General features: G+C 36.3%; 3 protein-coding genes across 4 annotated transcripts; all 3 read right to left on the bottom strand.

Annotated features, from left to right (window-relative positions):
- Positions 1-441: 441 nt before the first annotated feature.
- On the bottom strand, positions 442-2286 carry SPL (sporocyteless (SPL)). The gene is made up of 3 exons (XM_021433038.1): positions 1653-2286; positions 892-1089; positions 442-770 (listed from the first exon to the last, which is right to left on the bottom strand). The coding sequence occupies exons 1-3, from the start codon at positions 2211-2213 to the stop codon at positions 558-560; spliced, it is 972 nt and encodes a 323-aa protein (XP_021288713.1). The 5' UTR covers positions 2214-2286; the 3' UTR covers positions 442-557.
- Positions 2287-6880: 4594 nt separating this feature from the next.
- On the bottom strand, positions 6881-12217 carry LOC110419346 (Met-10+ like family protein). 2 transcript variants are annotated; one of them, XM_089784069.1, is made up of 10 exons: positions 11338-12217; positions 10744-10842; positions 9928-10047; positions 9646-9812; positions 9403-9473; positions 9098-9240; positions 8594-8705; positions 7964-8076; positions 7690-7816; positions 6881-7144 (listed from the first exon to the last, which is right to left on the bottom strand). In XM_089784069.1, exons 1-10 carry the CDS (start codon positions 12136-12138, stop codon positions 7122-7124), a joined length of 1776 nt encoding a protein of 591 aa, XP_089640195.1. In that variant the 5' UTR covers positions 12139-12217; the 3' UTR covers positions 6881-7121. The 2 variants fall into 2 exon arrangements, with proteins under 2 accessions (XP_089640195.1, XP_021288023.1); XM_021432348.2 differs by lacking the exon at positions 6881-7144 and having other exon boundaries at positions 7493-7816; positions 11338-12216.
- An 882-nt stretch (positions 12218-13099) lies between these two features.
- Positions 13100-14567, bottom strand: LOC110419813 (uncharacterized). Its single transcript, XM_021432930.2, has 2 exons — positions 14173-14567; positions 13100-13903 (listed from the first exon to the last, which is right to left on the bottom strand). Exons 1-2 carry the CDS (start codon positions 14425-14427, stop codon positions 13337-13339), a joined length of 822 nt encoding a protein of 273 aa, XP_021288605.1. The 5' UTR covers positions 14428-14567; the 3' UTR covers positions 13100-13336.
- Between the last annotated feature and the right edge of the window lie 47 nt (positions 14568-14614).

Here is a 14614-nt window from a genome sequence, read left to right as displayed (position 1 = left end):
AGTCTACAATATACATATCTTCTATGGTAATGGCAGCCATCTTTTTAGCCAATGCATTGCAGATTCTTTTACAATGGTAGGAATCTACGGATATAAAATCAAATTAGAAACCATAGTAATTGGCTTGGTAAGTCCTAATTATTTCACTATCTGTATCAAGATACAGAAACCATACTTTTTAATCATAAGAAATATATATGTGGAACATCTACAAACTTCAAAAAACCTAAAAAGATAGATCTCTGAATTGATCTTTTAATAGGCATCAGCAGATAGGGCCACAAAAGATTCACTAGGAAAGGGTATAGAGATGATATGAGAAATAATGACAAGATCATTAAAGCTGAGAGAATTAAGCCAATAACTGACAAAATCAGAGAGAGGGGTTTCTCAGAAAGCACGATATATATTGCAGTAATTTAGTAAGAGATGTAAGTTTAACAACAAAAGGGAAACTTCAAAGCTGTATTTGGGATTTGGGTTCAAGCTCATTAATTACACCCAAATCAATGTAACAGTAAACCAACAAAGCCAAAAACAGACATTTCTGTGTGGTTCTAATATGAAAGCTTGAGGGACAAATCAACACAATTAGAGGCATTAGCATAAGAAGCTTCACCACCCACTGCAACTGAAGCTTCTGCAGGCAATTCCCATTCCTTGGAAGAAGTGCTTCTGCTACTTTTCCCTGGGAAGAATTCATACTCCATGAGAACACTTCCAGTGCCTGTAGAGCTTCCTTTCCTGTGAATTGCCACCACCTCCACAGTCTGCATCAGAAGACAAAATTTAAGTATCTTACCTAATAATAATAAACAAACAAAATCCTATAGACATTCTCTCTATTCCTTAGGGAAAAGAAGAAAGGAGTTGAGACAATTTAATTATCACCTCATTGATGTTCATTTGGCCTGCATAGGCTGCAGCACTCCTCGCAGCTCTAGCACTGAATCCATTTATCTCTTCATTGATGTTTTGATTGTTGTCCTGGTTCCATCCTAGAAAATGGTCTCCTTTGCTGGGCAAAATTTGTCCAAATTGGTTGAACCCTCCATTAAACCTTACATTGTCCCCATTACAGCGCTTCTTCTGCAACATGTAAAAGTCAGTAGGATACTAGTAATAAGTAATATAAACGACAGAAATCCAATCACTTGAAACATAAAACAACAAAAACAATTACTCAACAAAGGCCGAGACAAATACTGACTCGTACTTGTTTTGGACTTTTAGGTTTATCTGAGTGATTTCTAAACAAAATCCCAAGAAAAGAAAGACTAATGACACCTAATTTTTTTTCTTTTCTTTTCTTTTGGCGTTGCCATATTTTCTACCGAGCCAAACAAAAGGACTCAAGACATCCTTAATCCAACTTAACACACATAACTCTATGGCTTAACTAAGATTCGAAGCCTCTTTCCTTTTTACCCTTTTTCTTTTTTTTTTTGGAATCAAACATAAAAACTAGAAACTAGAATCAACAATACCGGCTAGCTCAAGCTTCAAAATATTATTTTTCCTTCATATTTTCTAACCTTTCTTTGAAACCAAACATAAAACATCACCAAAAACCAAGAACACCAGACTTCAAACAATGAAAAACCAAAAGCACAAATTACAAATTAAGAAAAACTACAAAAAAAGAACTAGACCTTAAAGCAAACATCACAACGATCAGGCTTACAATGCTGTAACTTTGGCATTGAAGAGAGCTCTTTAGAAGCCTCCACAACACCAGCACCACAAGCAACCTGAACACTACCAGGGGCTCCAACCAAAACCTGACCATTCAACCCACCAAACCCTCCATTTCCAACAACCCTTTGCATCACCAAACCAGCTGTATCACCCCAACCCAATAAACCCCCATTCCCACCATTGATCATCATGGGAACACCATAGTTCGCTACAGCATGAAGCACAGGAACAGTAGCAGTCCCAATAGGGTCAGAAGGAAGCTGGGTTGTTGGTGTTGTGATCGTTGTTGTCGTTGCTTCAGTCATTTTCTTCCACTTTTCTTGGAGCCTTAAACGTTCAAGTTGAGCCACTCCCATGCCTCTTTGGGGCTGTTTCTTTTGGTATGGACCTTTCCCAGTTGGTTTCCTTCCTTTGTTGCTCTTCACAAACTCCACAGCTGGTCTAGCCTCATCTTCCAAGGCTTTTGCTGTTGGGTTATTAGCATTTGGAGTCAAGAGTGTAAGTGAAGTAGCCATTACAGAAAAAAGGGTTGATCTTTTTGGCTTGAACAATCAAACAGAGCGAGGACAGAGAGAGAAAGGAGAGGTTTTTCTCTATGTCTTTGGCTTTTGCTTGGTGATCAAAGAATGGGGTTTTTATAGACTGATGATTTTGAAGATTTGGATTTTCTTTTTTAATTCATAAAAAGAGCAAGTTTTTAATTTAATTTAATTTATTTAAAAAAAAAAAAAACAGACCAAAACAAAATCTACCTCTGTGAAATGCTAAAAGGTACATGGCCTTGTCTGGTCTGCTATTTTACCTTTCCTTTGTTTTTGTATTTTAGTCTTTTTTCCTGTTTTTTTATTACTTAAATTGCTATCTCCACTCTTGTTTTATCAACTTCCAAATTTATCATCTTATTGTAAAAAATGGAATCCACAAATGCATTGGCTTTGAATTGAATTAAAGTATTCAATTTTTTTAACCAAATTTCCAAAATACAGTTTGGTTGGATTACTATTCTTTAAATTAAAATATTATTAATTTCTCCTATAATTTCCACAAATTTCTTTTTGCTCCATTCAAGAAAAAAAGGACAAAGAGAATTCTTTCCTGGAATCAGTAAAACCAGCATGAGACATAGTAATTTTGCATTCCCAGCCCCAGAGTGCACACCAATCCCTATGCAAGAAAAACGACAACCAGTCTATCTCAATGGGCGTACAGCACACGGGGCATCTTGTTATGAGATAAAACGTAACACACGCGCTTAAGGAGAGTGTTCAACATAGTACCCAGAGACACGTGTCAGTACGGAGGGTATACACCGATTATACCGGGGCATGGTCTGAAACACAAGGACATTACAACCCCTTTAAAGTGGTTGGCAGTGTCAGTTTAGACAAAAACAGCAAAGAAGGATTAGGGCTCTTCATTTTCATGCAAAAACATATATAAATCCTTTGCACTGTGGTCCATTTTGTTGTAATTATATTTCCATCAATTCATGGACATGCTCATTATCTTGTTATCATGGTGAATTTTGGGCTCAACATATGGTTCCAATAATTAAAATATTTTTAAATAAAATAAGAAAAAAAAATTACCTCATACGAAATAACATAATCGATATTAAAAATAATCGACATAAATTATTATAAGGGTTTTATAGGAAAAAATGCACAAGAAGGAGTCTCTATCCCCATATGTTGCTCTACTATACTACTGTCTTAACATAGTTTTTTTAAAGATAATTAAGTAATAATATGATCTTACTATATGGGGTTTTGGCCTTTTTCACATACTAATTGATTAAATGCATTTGAATTTAATGGGCATGATCTTTGTGATAACATTGGTGGGGAGCTAAAGGATTGTGGGTAAAGGGTGTAGGGGCAAAGGGGCAATCATGTAGAGTAAGATTTGGTCATGATCTATGTGAATCTGCCTATGTTGTAGGGTTGCAATGATGGTCCTTTCTTCATATTTGGAAACCATCAAAAAGCTGACTCCATGTGCTAGTTTCTGGTATGGCCAATGTATTGGACTAGGATGTGTCATTTTGTGATATAAATTCAATGGTAAGTAATTTTACTCTTAGATTTTCCATGTCTTGCTTGGGTTCATTATACATATTAAATGATTTTTGTCTTTCATTTGTTAGATTGTAACATGAATAACATTATAATCAATGCCTCAATGGTCACAAATCTAGCAAAATTGAAATATGGCTGCTTGTAAAACTAGCTAATAAAGCATAATCATAGTTAATTAAAATGGGCTTTTGACTTGTTCTTATGTCCCCTCTTTGTTACATTCTAACTAAAAACACATGACATTCAGTTATATATTGGACCTATATTCCTATATTTGGTTATGAACTAAATGATCAATCCTCTTCTTCTTCCCAAAGCCATTCTTTCTTTTGTTTTGCTTACCATGTGTTGCATTCAACTCTTCAAACTATTCACCCAAGTTTCCTAACATGATCAATAATATTATTCCATGAATATAAGTTGGACTTTCTCTTTCACCACTTGGAAATTTATGGCAAAAATTGTTTCATGGAGTTGTTACAAAGCAATGATGATAAAAACAAAGTTTCCCTCGAATCCAATCACATGAAAGCATTTTCCTTAGGATGTCCCCATCATGGCAAATTCCCATCTCAAAGTTAACCATCCAAACGCTATCAATCAATTATATTTCTTCTTTCTTTTCAAATGGTTAGTTAATTAGCTATTGGCCAAATAATGGAGAGGGCCACCATCCCCTCCCTTGACCTTACCCTACGAAAGGCACCAAGTTCTCAAAAGAAACCCTAATCAAAAGCACCAATACCTTTATAATATCTAACTCTTTATTCTAATATCGTATAGATACGTACATATATAATATCATATTCAAGATTGAATATGAATCAAAAAATAGTTACACCTTTAAAACCCATTAATGTATTTGGATCATCAAACCGAAATTATCAACCCGAAGAGCACAATTAAGTCTTATCACATTATGGTGTATCATGGGGTTGATATGAGTATATCTATGGCACCAAAATCTTGTGCTAGAGCTAAAAGATGGAAAGCTTAAAACGAATGAAGGGAAAAAAGAAGAGAAATTTCAATGGAAACCGCGTGACTAACCAAAGATGTGTAATTCTGATATGATTCTGGTTGAAGATCTCAATAATTCCCCCATCCTCCCTCCCCCTCACAAATGCATGCAATGCAAGAAAAAAAAAAAAAAAGCTGAAATCGTACGGACGGCCTGCCTCCTGCCTCCTCCCTCCGCCGTCCTCAAGCATGACAATCCTGACCAATAATGACCTGCCACGTGACCTAATGGGTCCCTCCACTCTCCGCCTTTCTCCTTTGCCCTTCTGAAAGCCTTGATCTAGTACTCTAGACTTGAGCATAATGCCTAGTAGGTGATAGAAAAAGGATAATGAAACTTCAAAAAAGGGCATGGGTTGGTCCCCTCCCTCAAAGACACGTGGCAAGTGGGGTCCACCTCGGGTGTTGGGATAGGCGGCTGGGACGAGGAGTTTGGCACGTGTGAAGGGGGTGGAACGTGTTGAACAGGCCGTGGGTTTTTATTTTTATTATTTTTTTGGAATTTATTTTGGATCAATGTAAACATGGAAAAGGTAAAAGGGTTTTGCTGGGTTTGGGCAGACATGGAAGGATTCTAGGGGTTTGGGGAGCAGATTGTGCCCTGCATAGAAATGATTGGGGATTTGGGCATTATTTGTAAGGTGGCCTACTGGTGTGTGTGTGTATATTATATATATATATATATATATATAGGACTATGACCCTAACTATGGGGCCCATTTTTGCATCAAAATGGGGACCATATAACACAATCCTTCAAAATTTCCATGACAAATAGCTCTTAAAAAGACATCAAACTATACATATTGTTTTCCCTAATTAATTAGCATTACAATCTCATATAATCTACCCACAATTTCATAGTTACAAGTTACACTTCAACTGTATTTATCTTATCTTTTAGAATAGATAAAAGAGGGAAAAAAGAGTTAAGACTATGCATAATAGCATCATATTGCCTAATGGAATGTGATTGAGAAGGTTGCCATTGTCAAGATTCTGAGAGTCAAACGCAAAGATAAGAGTTGTTCAGATATCAACATCTTTTTCACCCCATATGATCATGGTGTTTGGTAAAAAGGATTCTTTGTGTCCGCTTTTAGGTTATTTTTCTATTTTAATCTCTGGGATTTTCTTTTCAATGTCAAACTATGATTTTATTATCAAAACACTTCCAAAAATTTGATATAAAAGAGGTTTTACTGGTAATTTGGCATGGATTCAATTAGATTACAGTATTGATTTCAAAGTACAAGTAAATTGTTGATGATCTTGAAAAGGGGTTTGTAGTAAATGAGGAGAGTAGGTAAGCATTTGGTTTCATCCCCAAAGGTTATCTTAAAGGTTGCTATAAGGAACCAAAGGTTAGAGTAACTGTTGGTCCAGGCTTTATGCAACTTGTGAAAGATGTTACTCTTTAAGGCAAAAAATATAGCAAAGATCAAAAGATCCCCTCTCTCCCCCTTCACATTTCCATCCCCTCCCCCTTATAAAATCAAAAGGGCTCATAAATATGGACCACAGTCAGATAGAGATAGAGCAATACAATAATTACTCAGATCTCAATCTGAACTGAGATTTTGCTCTCTGCTTCTTTCTTTCTTTCTCTCTGTATTTCACCCCACTCTCCAACTTTATATTACCACTGTGCCCCCAACAGGATCAACAGGGTGCTGCAGAAAGGTTGGGGAAGGGTTAATCTGGACCGTCCAAAAGAGGGACAAAACAATCTGGTGGGGGATGAAATATTTGGGTGTTCTCCAGCATTTATGTACAATTTGGTGTAAAGTGATGCATGGAAAGTTAAAAAGGGGGTCACTGTCAGCTGTTAGTTGTGTTTGCATTGGGTACCTGCATATGAAAAAGAAAACACAACTGTGAAACAAAGACATTGGAAAGTAAGGTGTGTCTGTAAGATGTTTTTGGACTGCAATCAAAATTCTGTCCACTCTCTAAACAGTATTATAATTTTTTTTCTTTTTCTACTCTTTTTCTAAATGACAATAAAAAATAAAATAAGATAAGTAAATGAATATTTGATTTAACAATAAATATATGTACCTTTTTGTTGAAGAAAACGGGTTGGAATCACATTTTTCCGAAATAAAAAACTCTTTATGCTGTAATGCCAGTTTCAATGGTACCTTTCATATGGATTGCTGGGCGGTTCAATTCCAAAGCAGATTCTGTTGTTTTCATCCAAAGCATATTCCTTCTGCTTTTTCACTCCTTAGCTTTTCAGAAACAGTAGGGAAGTTGAGAACTATCAAGCTAAATCTTCTATTCTCTTGTCAAATTGGAGCATCATTCAAACATCAGAAACAGCTACTGCTCCTGTTTTTGTTCCACTGTAAGAAACAAGTTGCAAAGGAACACGTTATCCAACTGTTTCTGTTGCTCTGGTTAAGCATATAAGCTGAAGACAAAAATGAAGGCAACTTTTACTTGTTTGCTTTCAACATCCTACTCTGTTGAAGTTTCAAAAAAGTTCTTTTTCTCTTCAGGCTTTCTGGTTGGCTGAATTGTTTCTTTTTTCTTTCTCTTGGTACACGGTTGGCTAATAGTTGGGAGGGGGATCATCAGTATGAATGGTTCATGATCTACAGTAATGAAGAAATCAGGTAGGAGAAAAAAGGATGAGAAGAAGACAGGACTCCTGAATAGAAAATGGTGAAAAGAGAACTTCAATGCCACAAGTTCAAATATCTTCATTCTTTAGTTCCCCAATCTTTGGGCCAATTGAAGTATATAGCTCTCATTATTTTGGGGGAGTAACACTAGAATGTAAGGGAATAGAATTATTGGAAGTGAATGAATAAGATATTATAATACAAAACTTGATGTTATGACATTCTCTGCTTTACAAATTGATCTATCTACATATTTAACCTACATTCTGCAAAGGCTACGCTCTCAGGAAGGATAAATGACGCACACAACATCCATTTTCCGGGTGCAACAAGGCGTACCCTACGCATATCCACATTAACTGCAACCTCTTGCAAGGCAATTCGTATCCGCTGCATTAACCAAAGAACATAAAAATAAATATGAAATAAAAGAAACAGAAAACATAGTGGCCACATATTCCACCCACCTAAACGCTTCAACAGGACTAGCAGTAGCTAACATGGACACGCAAACATTATGAGATTTCAGCACCATACCTCATGAAAGTCAAACTCAGGATCTCGAGCTTTCGAAAATCCATAAACGTGAATCATTGGGAAGCTGAACTCTTTATCGCTAGGTTGATCTCTGTACACTCCCCTGAATGCAACTGTTCCTCAAAGGCCAAAACATAGAAAGAGATTAAAGTTTTGCATGATATCTCCAGATCATTTCAGCATATTGTGAGACCAATAGCCACTATCAACCACCATGACTTCAGAAGGTTCTGAAGACTTTAACAAATGCTTCTAGTTAACATCTCTCCCAGCACCAAAAATGGTTGTGGAGAACATTATTTATCCACTAAGAAGTATCATCTAATACCCTTTTTGACCACAGTAGTACACACTGAAACTTAAATCCTAGTTCCATCAGTCATTTCAAAAGTCTATGCTGATTGCCTTCACATAACTAACATAATCCTATTTGTAATTTCTTGCAAAAACTACCATCAATGTGTTGATCTTTAACATTCAACTGGAAGAATGTGACAAGATTATTGCAAGCAAGTAGAAATAACCAAATAATGTAAGTAGGAGTATGAAATTCACTAAAGACGCTCTTAATTAGTCATGAAAAGCAAAAGAAAGTGAAAAAATGCCAGCCATTTGAAGAAGACTACTTACCTAGAAATTCTGCTGCATCTTTTGGCAAATTCAGAACTACGTGTGTAATAGAATGAGCTTTCTCACTAGAAAACATAGCATTGATGAACCTTCTTCCATCCATGTTAAAAACCTAGATAGTGACACAAAATATCCTCACTATGAAATATACAATTCTATTCACAAGAAAATCAAACATTTAAAAACAGCAAAATCAAATAAGCAATAAATTACCTGGGTCAGGGCAGCATCAGTGATAACCATTCTTTTCAATTACCTTTTTCATCTTATATTTTATTAAGCCATGGTCTCTAAACCTCGTCTGGTAGGAGTTTAGAGTCATTTCTAGTTTAACTTATCAAATTTGAAGACAAGTTGTGACACCCCACCCACCCAAAAGGAATAAGGAACAAGTGAAGTGATGTCTATACGGATAAAGTTAAAGAGCTACATGCAGCACATTAATTCTTTTAGCAGACCGAATCACCTAGCATAATGTTACTGGTATAAATGACTCAATCATACCTTAATCTTCCTCTCAACTTTGTTGAGGACACCATTTCTTTCAAGATACTCAACCGCAAAAGGGTTCAAATCATTAGCATAGACACGTTTTACTATCTTAGCGGCAGATATAGCAATTGGGCCAACCCCAGAGAATACATCACCTGCCAATTACAAAAAGAGTCGAGACATACAAGCATCTTGATATGAATACTTACAAAATCTTAAACTAGCACAAAATTTTTGGAATAAAAGAGCCTTGCAGTGATTATAACAACAATTCTCTGTAATTTATAATCCCAAACAACATCAAGATGCAAACATACAGATGACATCCTTGTGATTGAAGCCACTCAGAAGCCTCTGTCTCTCAGTTGCAAGCCTCGAATTCCAATACCTGCATACAAGAGGCAAAAGTGGAACATGAATACCCTTGTGATGAATTATTCTCTGCTATATGGCCCTTGCATCTTCATCGGACATGATTTAACTTTAATCCTCATTTAGCAGACAAACATTAAGAAGTCTAAGTTAAATTTCTTATTGCTTGAATGGACAGCATCACATACACTGTTGCCAAATCAACATGAAATCGCAGTCCATTCTCAACTACTGTAGTGACCAAGGAGCAATTCCCAGCTAAAACCTCAAGCTGCATTGTTCTGTAGTCATTATGAATTGCATCAATCTTATTTACAACTGTTTGTATCTTTGGCCTGTTTTTGTCCAGAACCACCTGATAAAGTGGAAAACAACCATCTCCTGTCAGAAGACAATTAATGAGTTCACTTTCAAATTTGTAGACATATCTTCACAATGGTAAAATTATTAATAATTTCCATAACGAGCACCTTTGCTATAACATTCTTGTATGGTAGATGTTCATCTCTCAGGTTCAAGTGTGCAATATGACCAACTGTCTCAAAGGCTGAAGGGATAATCATTCCTTCCGGTAACAAGGCCTCCAATATCTGCCAGCAATGCATAAGATTTAAAGTCTCCATTGATGTTGCAAACATTTATATCTTAGTCTGACTAGTTGAGGTGGGATCAAAAAAAAGAAAAAAAAAAAACTAACTACACCCCATTTTTCGCTTTCCTCTTAGCCAGTTAGTTCTCATTGATTGGGCAAGTTAGTCGAGGTCTATACCTTTGTGGTCCTCATGTAACAGAATAGTACATACAGACTTTTAATGAAATAATTGATAATTTACTATAATTGCACAATGCTACGAGATTCCACAAATCTTGTTTCTTCATTCCTTTGAAATTAAATGGTCTTCTATATTATTGCCTATAATGCTGCCATTCCCAGCTTCTAAACTTTTTCACGACATTACGAGTAGGGTGACTCCAGATTTAGATGAACATGATGTTTCTCAAAGATTCAAGCATACAGAGAAAGAATGGAAAAGAAAGAAAAACAGAGGTGGAAATGATGAAAAGAAGAACATATTTTGTGCAAGACACCCTAACTTCAACTACCACTAGAGTGAATCTTAGACACCTAGGAAATCTCTCTTCGAGAGATAACAGAAGTAAGCTTGAAGGACCTCTTTGTTGTCATAAACAATAGTAAGTACAGGCTTAACAGTCCAAAACAAAATAAGGAATCAGAACTGAAGCTAGAAAAAAGGACTTTATATAGCGCTCTTGTGCTGACATACCTCAGTCATCTGCCAATAATCATAGAACAAAGTCAGCTTGCATCTCACAAGCTCTATAGTTGATGATCTATTCTCTTTGGTTTCTTCAGCCAACACAGCCTGAAAAATAGGATGGGATTTTAGATATATATAAACAGGAACATCTATCATAATAGAAATCCTACCATTGATACAGCATTAAAATTATATATCCTCAGAAATAAATAGAAACGAACAGCATTGGCATTAAAAATAATAAAAATAAAAGAAAAAGAAGAAGAAGAAGAAGAGGGAAACAACCAGAGCAGCAAATAATTTTTCAACAAATTAAAGAAAAAAAAAAAGAAACAAAGTGTACTGACCTCGCATGAATGCATTAAATAAATTCAAAGTTTTCCAGCTTAACATACTAAAGCACTAAAGTAACTTAAGACTAATGCCTTAGCAGAGTTCCATCTTTCTAATCCTTTACAATACATTAGGAAACATTTCTATGATCATCTCAGCACATCATATCATTAACTAAACTCATTGTAAATCACAACATCATACTCAAACAAGCTTCAATAAAAATATCAAAAAAAGATCGGGAAAGAAAAACACCCAAATTACTACCTTAATTGCTTGAGGCAACTCCTCCGATCCTTTATCCCCATACCTCTCATCCAAAAGCAACAATCTTGTTGAACCTTTCCATATTCTCTGCCCTTTAAATTCCTCTCCTAATAACCCTTTCATTTCCTCCTCATCTCCTCCTTCCTCCTCCACAACTTCCACCACACAAAACTCTTTCCTCCCATTTCCTTTGCTTTCCTCATCCCCTTTCTTTTCTTTCCTTTTCCTCTTCCCTGGCCGCGAAATCTTAGCCAAATTTTTAAACTTTACAAACCCCATGTAATTAAACTCCTTCACCAATTTCTCCCTATACAAAACCAAAGACTCAAACTCTCCATCACTTCCCCCATCGTTCTCTTCACCATCTTTTCCTTTATCGAAAAGGGTCATAATTTCTTCTTCGATTTCGTCCCCGGGAACCCTGGCAATGTTCTTAATCCTTGGCCAATTCAGGAGGTGACCCCTGAGACGGTTCTCAAGGGCAAAACAGTCATTTGAAGGGACGCGGAGGGCGGCAAGATGGAAAATTCTAGTAAAGTTCTCTTCATCGATGAGGTTTTCTTCTTCTTCTGGTTGATGGGCATCTTGCTTTTGGGTCTGAAAAGGGGTCTTGGGTGGGATTTTGCCTTTGTTAAGAGAGGGGCCGTAAGAGAAAGTTTGGCTTTTGGTTTCAGCTTGTGTGGACCAGAAGAGGGAAAGAATTGGTCGTTTTGGAAGAGAGAAAGAGGAGAGTTTGGGAGAGAAGATTGTCAAAGGAAGAAGATAGTTTGGTTTCAGATGGAGAAGCTTCGTCGTCACCATTTTTAGTGAAGTACTGAAGTGGGGATCTTGCCAGAGGGAGGGAATGTAACGGATAAGGGGGTTAAACAGGGTTTAAGGCCCTTTCTTTCTTTTTCCTTTTCTCATATTTAATTTTTGAGAAATACTTTTGCTTTTATTTTGGTCATAAAACTAGTACTAATTTGCATTTTACTTATTAGAAGTCACTGTATGAATCTGTGCTAAATATTGGATTATAAGTCCCATTTTTTTAAATGCATTTTATGGTTGTCCTATAACCATATATACAAATAAATTATTCTTTTAATAAAAAAATCATATTATTTTTAATTAAAAATTAATAAAAAATAACATTACAGCATTTGATGGATTAATTTACAGAATTCTTATATATAAAAACAGAAAATTAAATCCTCTGGGGCAATCATTCTTACAATTATTTGTCAATATCTTTTGGTAAAGAATTGCATGAGCAAACAATCTGCAAATTGAGGGTGGCTTTCACACAACATTGTAGCTTCCCTAGCAATCTATATTGGATTAAAACAAATGCTGATTTAGTGACAGTTTTTCCCTGATTATAGAGTCACAAACAGACAAAGGGGGTACCTGGTCAAATCTAAAAAAAAGACAAGCACCCAAACTGCAGATATGCCATTGTAATTCAATGCCAAAACATAAACTTATGAAAAAAAAATTCACTATTTTTAGATCATCTATTAAGCTAGCAACTGGCATGCTTGTCCACTATTAGATTAAGGAGGTGAAAATTGCAAAGCATTCCTAATTCTTAAGCCATCTTTGGTTGTTTGTAAATCATTTATCAAACTGATGATGTCAGGTCCAGAGTTCTTTCATCTCCAAAATTTGGATTTTTCCTAAGCCACTTGTATTCATAAATCCATTGAAGTAAACCCCAAAAGATAAATGTTTTAACAGCTAATGTAAACAAAGACATGAATAGATGCCAGCATCTGTGGGTAAACATTGCTATCAAGCTGTTCTTTTATTGGAACATTTGTGTAAGTATTTGTACAATTGCCATTTCTTGTGACTGTAAAAACATATAATTGACAGAAAAAAAAAAGCTCTAAATGCCTGATTTCTGACAACTATAGGTTACAAATCAAGAACCCCAGGATAGGCAACAACTGCCAAAAAAATTGTATTGAAAAGAAGAAAAAGAAAAAGGGTTTCTGATACTTTCTGATCTGGGTTGTCATTGTTTCAGTGAAGGCTGAGGACTTAGACTATGGTTCCTTTCTAGTAATCCTTCCATGATAACCTTCTTCTTGGAAAACTTGTCTGTATCAATCTCAGGAAAATGCTCAACTGCATTATTCCCTGATGACGATGGGGAAAGCTTGATACTCCAACGAGTGGCCAAGAAGAGCCAGGTTGAAGTACAAAAGATTGCACAAAGCTTACCCCAGAAGACCAAAACAAACAGGGTAACGAGAAGCAAACACATACCAACGTTATAACCATAGCAGCCCTTCCCAACCTTTCCTTGCATGTTGTTTTCCAGCTTTTCGGGTAATGAGAGTGATGATGATGATGAACACTTTGACGACGCTAATGATGATAATAATGATGAGGATGATGATGAGTTCGTGGCTGATGTTGTACATAAACACGATGCAAATGTAGAACTTCTGGTTGAGGGATTCTCCTCACATGATTTCTCCATTGACTTTGGATCGGAAACTTTCTTGGGTTTGGATTTAACACTGTTGTGAGACCGCTGGAGCTTCTCTCCAAATTTTTGGTTTCGCATTTTCATCATCTGTCAATGGAAAAAATACGAAGAAATCAATCAGGTTCACATTCCATCAACAAAGAACAAAAAATTAGCATTAACAATTGCTAATTACGCAACAAATTATGCTAAAATAAAAGGGAAAGAAAAGTAAAGTTGACTATTAATTTTCAAGAACAGGGGAGAGTGTCCTTACCAATTTGAGTAATAATTTGATTAACTTGGCCAAATTAATTAAAAATTAACAGTCAAATCATTTGGTTAAATGAAGAAGAAAAACAAGGAAACTAACTAACCAGGGAAGTTTCAAAGAAAACGGCTTTGACATAACGGGAGAAACTCCGACGACCAAGTTTGCATGTCCGACCCAAAGAACCGACATGAACATCCTTGTCTACATCGTCCGAACACATGTTCACGGAGGGAAAAAGAAACGGGTTGACCCGCTCCGACTGCTCCTCTCCTGGTCCAACGGCGAAACCGCTCTCCATGTCATCAGGATGGAAACACATGCAGAAACTGTTACTCCTCTTCTTACTTATTTTCTTCATTCTCTTTCTTCTTCCAACGTTGTTAAGTTCATGCAGTGTCCTTCCAGGGGAGCGGAGAAAATGAATGTCTTTTTCCCTTTTTGTCAAGGTTTGTGGAAATAGCGAGGATTTAGGGGGAACGACTGTTTGTTTGGAGAGAGTTTCGGAGAACCTGAGAAAACGAGGGAAACAGTTGGTTTCAATGGAA

This window comes from Theobroma umbraticum, unplaced genomic scaffold (genome assembly GCF_002168275.2).
Source record: "Theobroma umbraticum cultivar Fairchild unplaced genomic scaffold, ASM216827v3 scaffold_67.0, whole genome shotgun sequence".
NCBI lineage: Eukaryota > Viridiplantae > Streptophyta > Magnoliopsida > Malvales > Malvaceae > Theobroma > Theobroma umbraticum.
The sequence above is the reverse complement of the archived record's forward strand: the minus strand, read 5'-3'. Positions and strand labels throughout refer to the sequence as shown.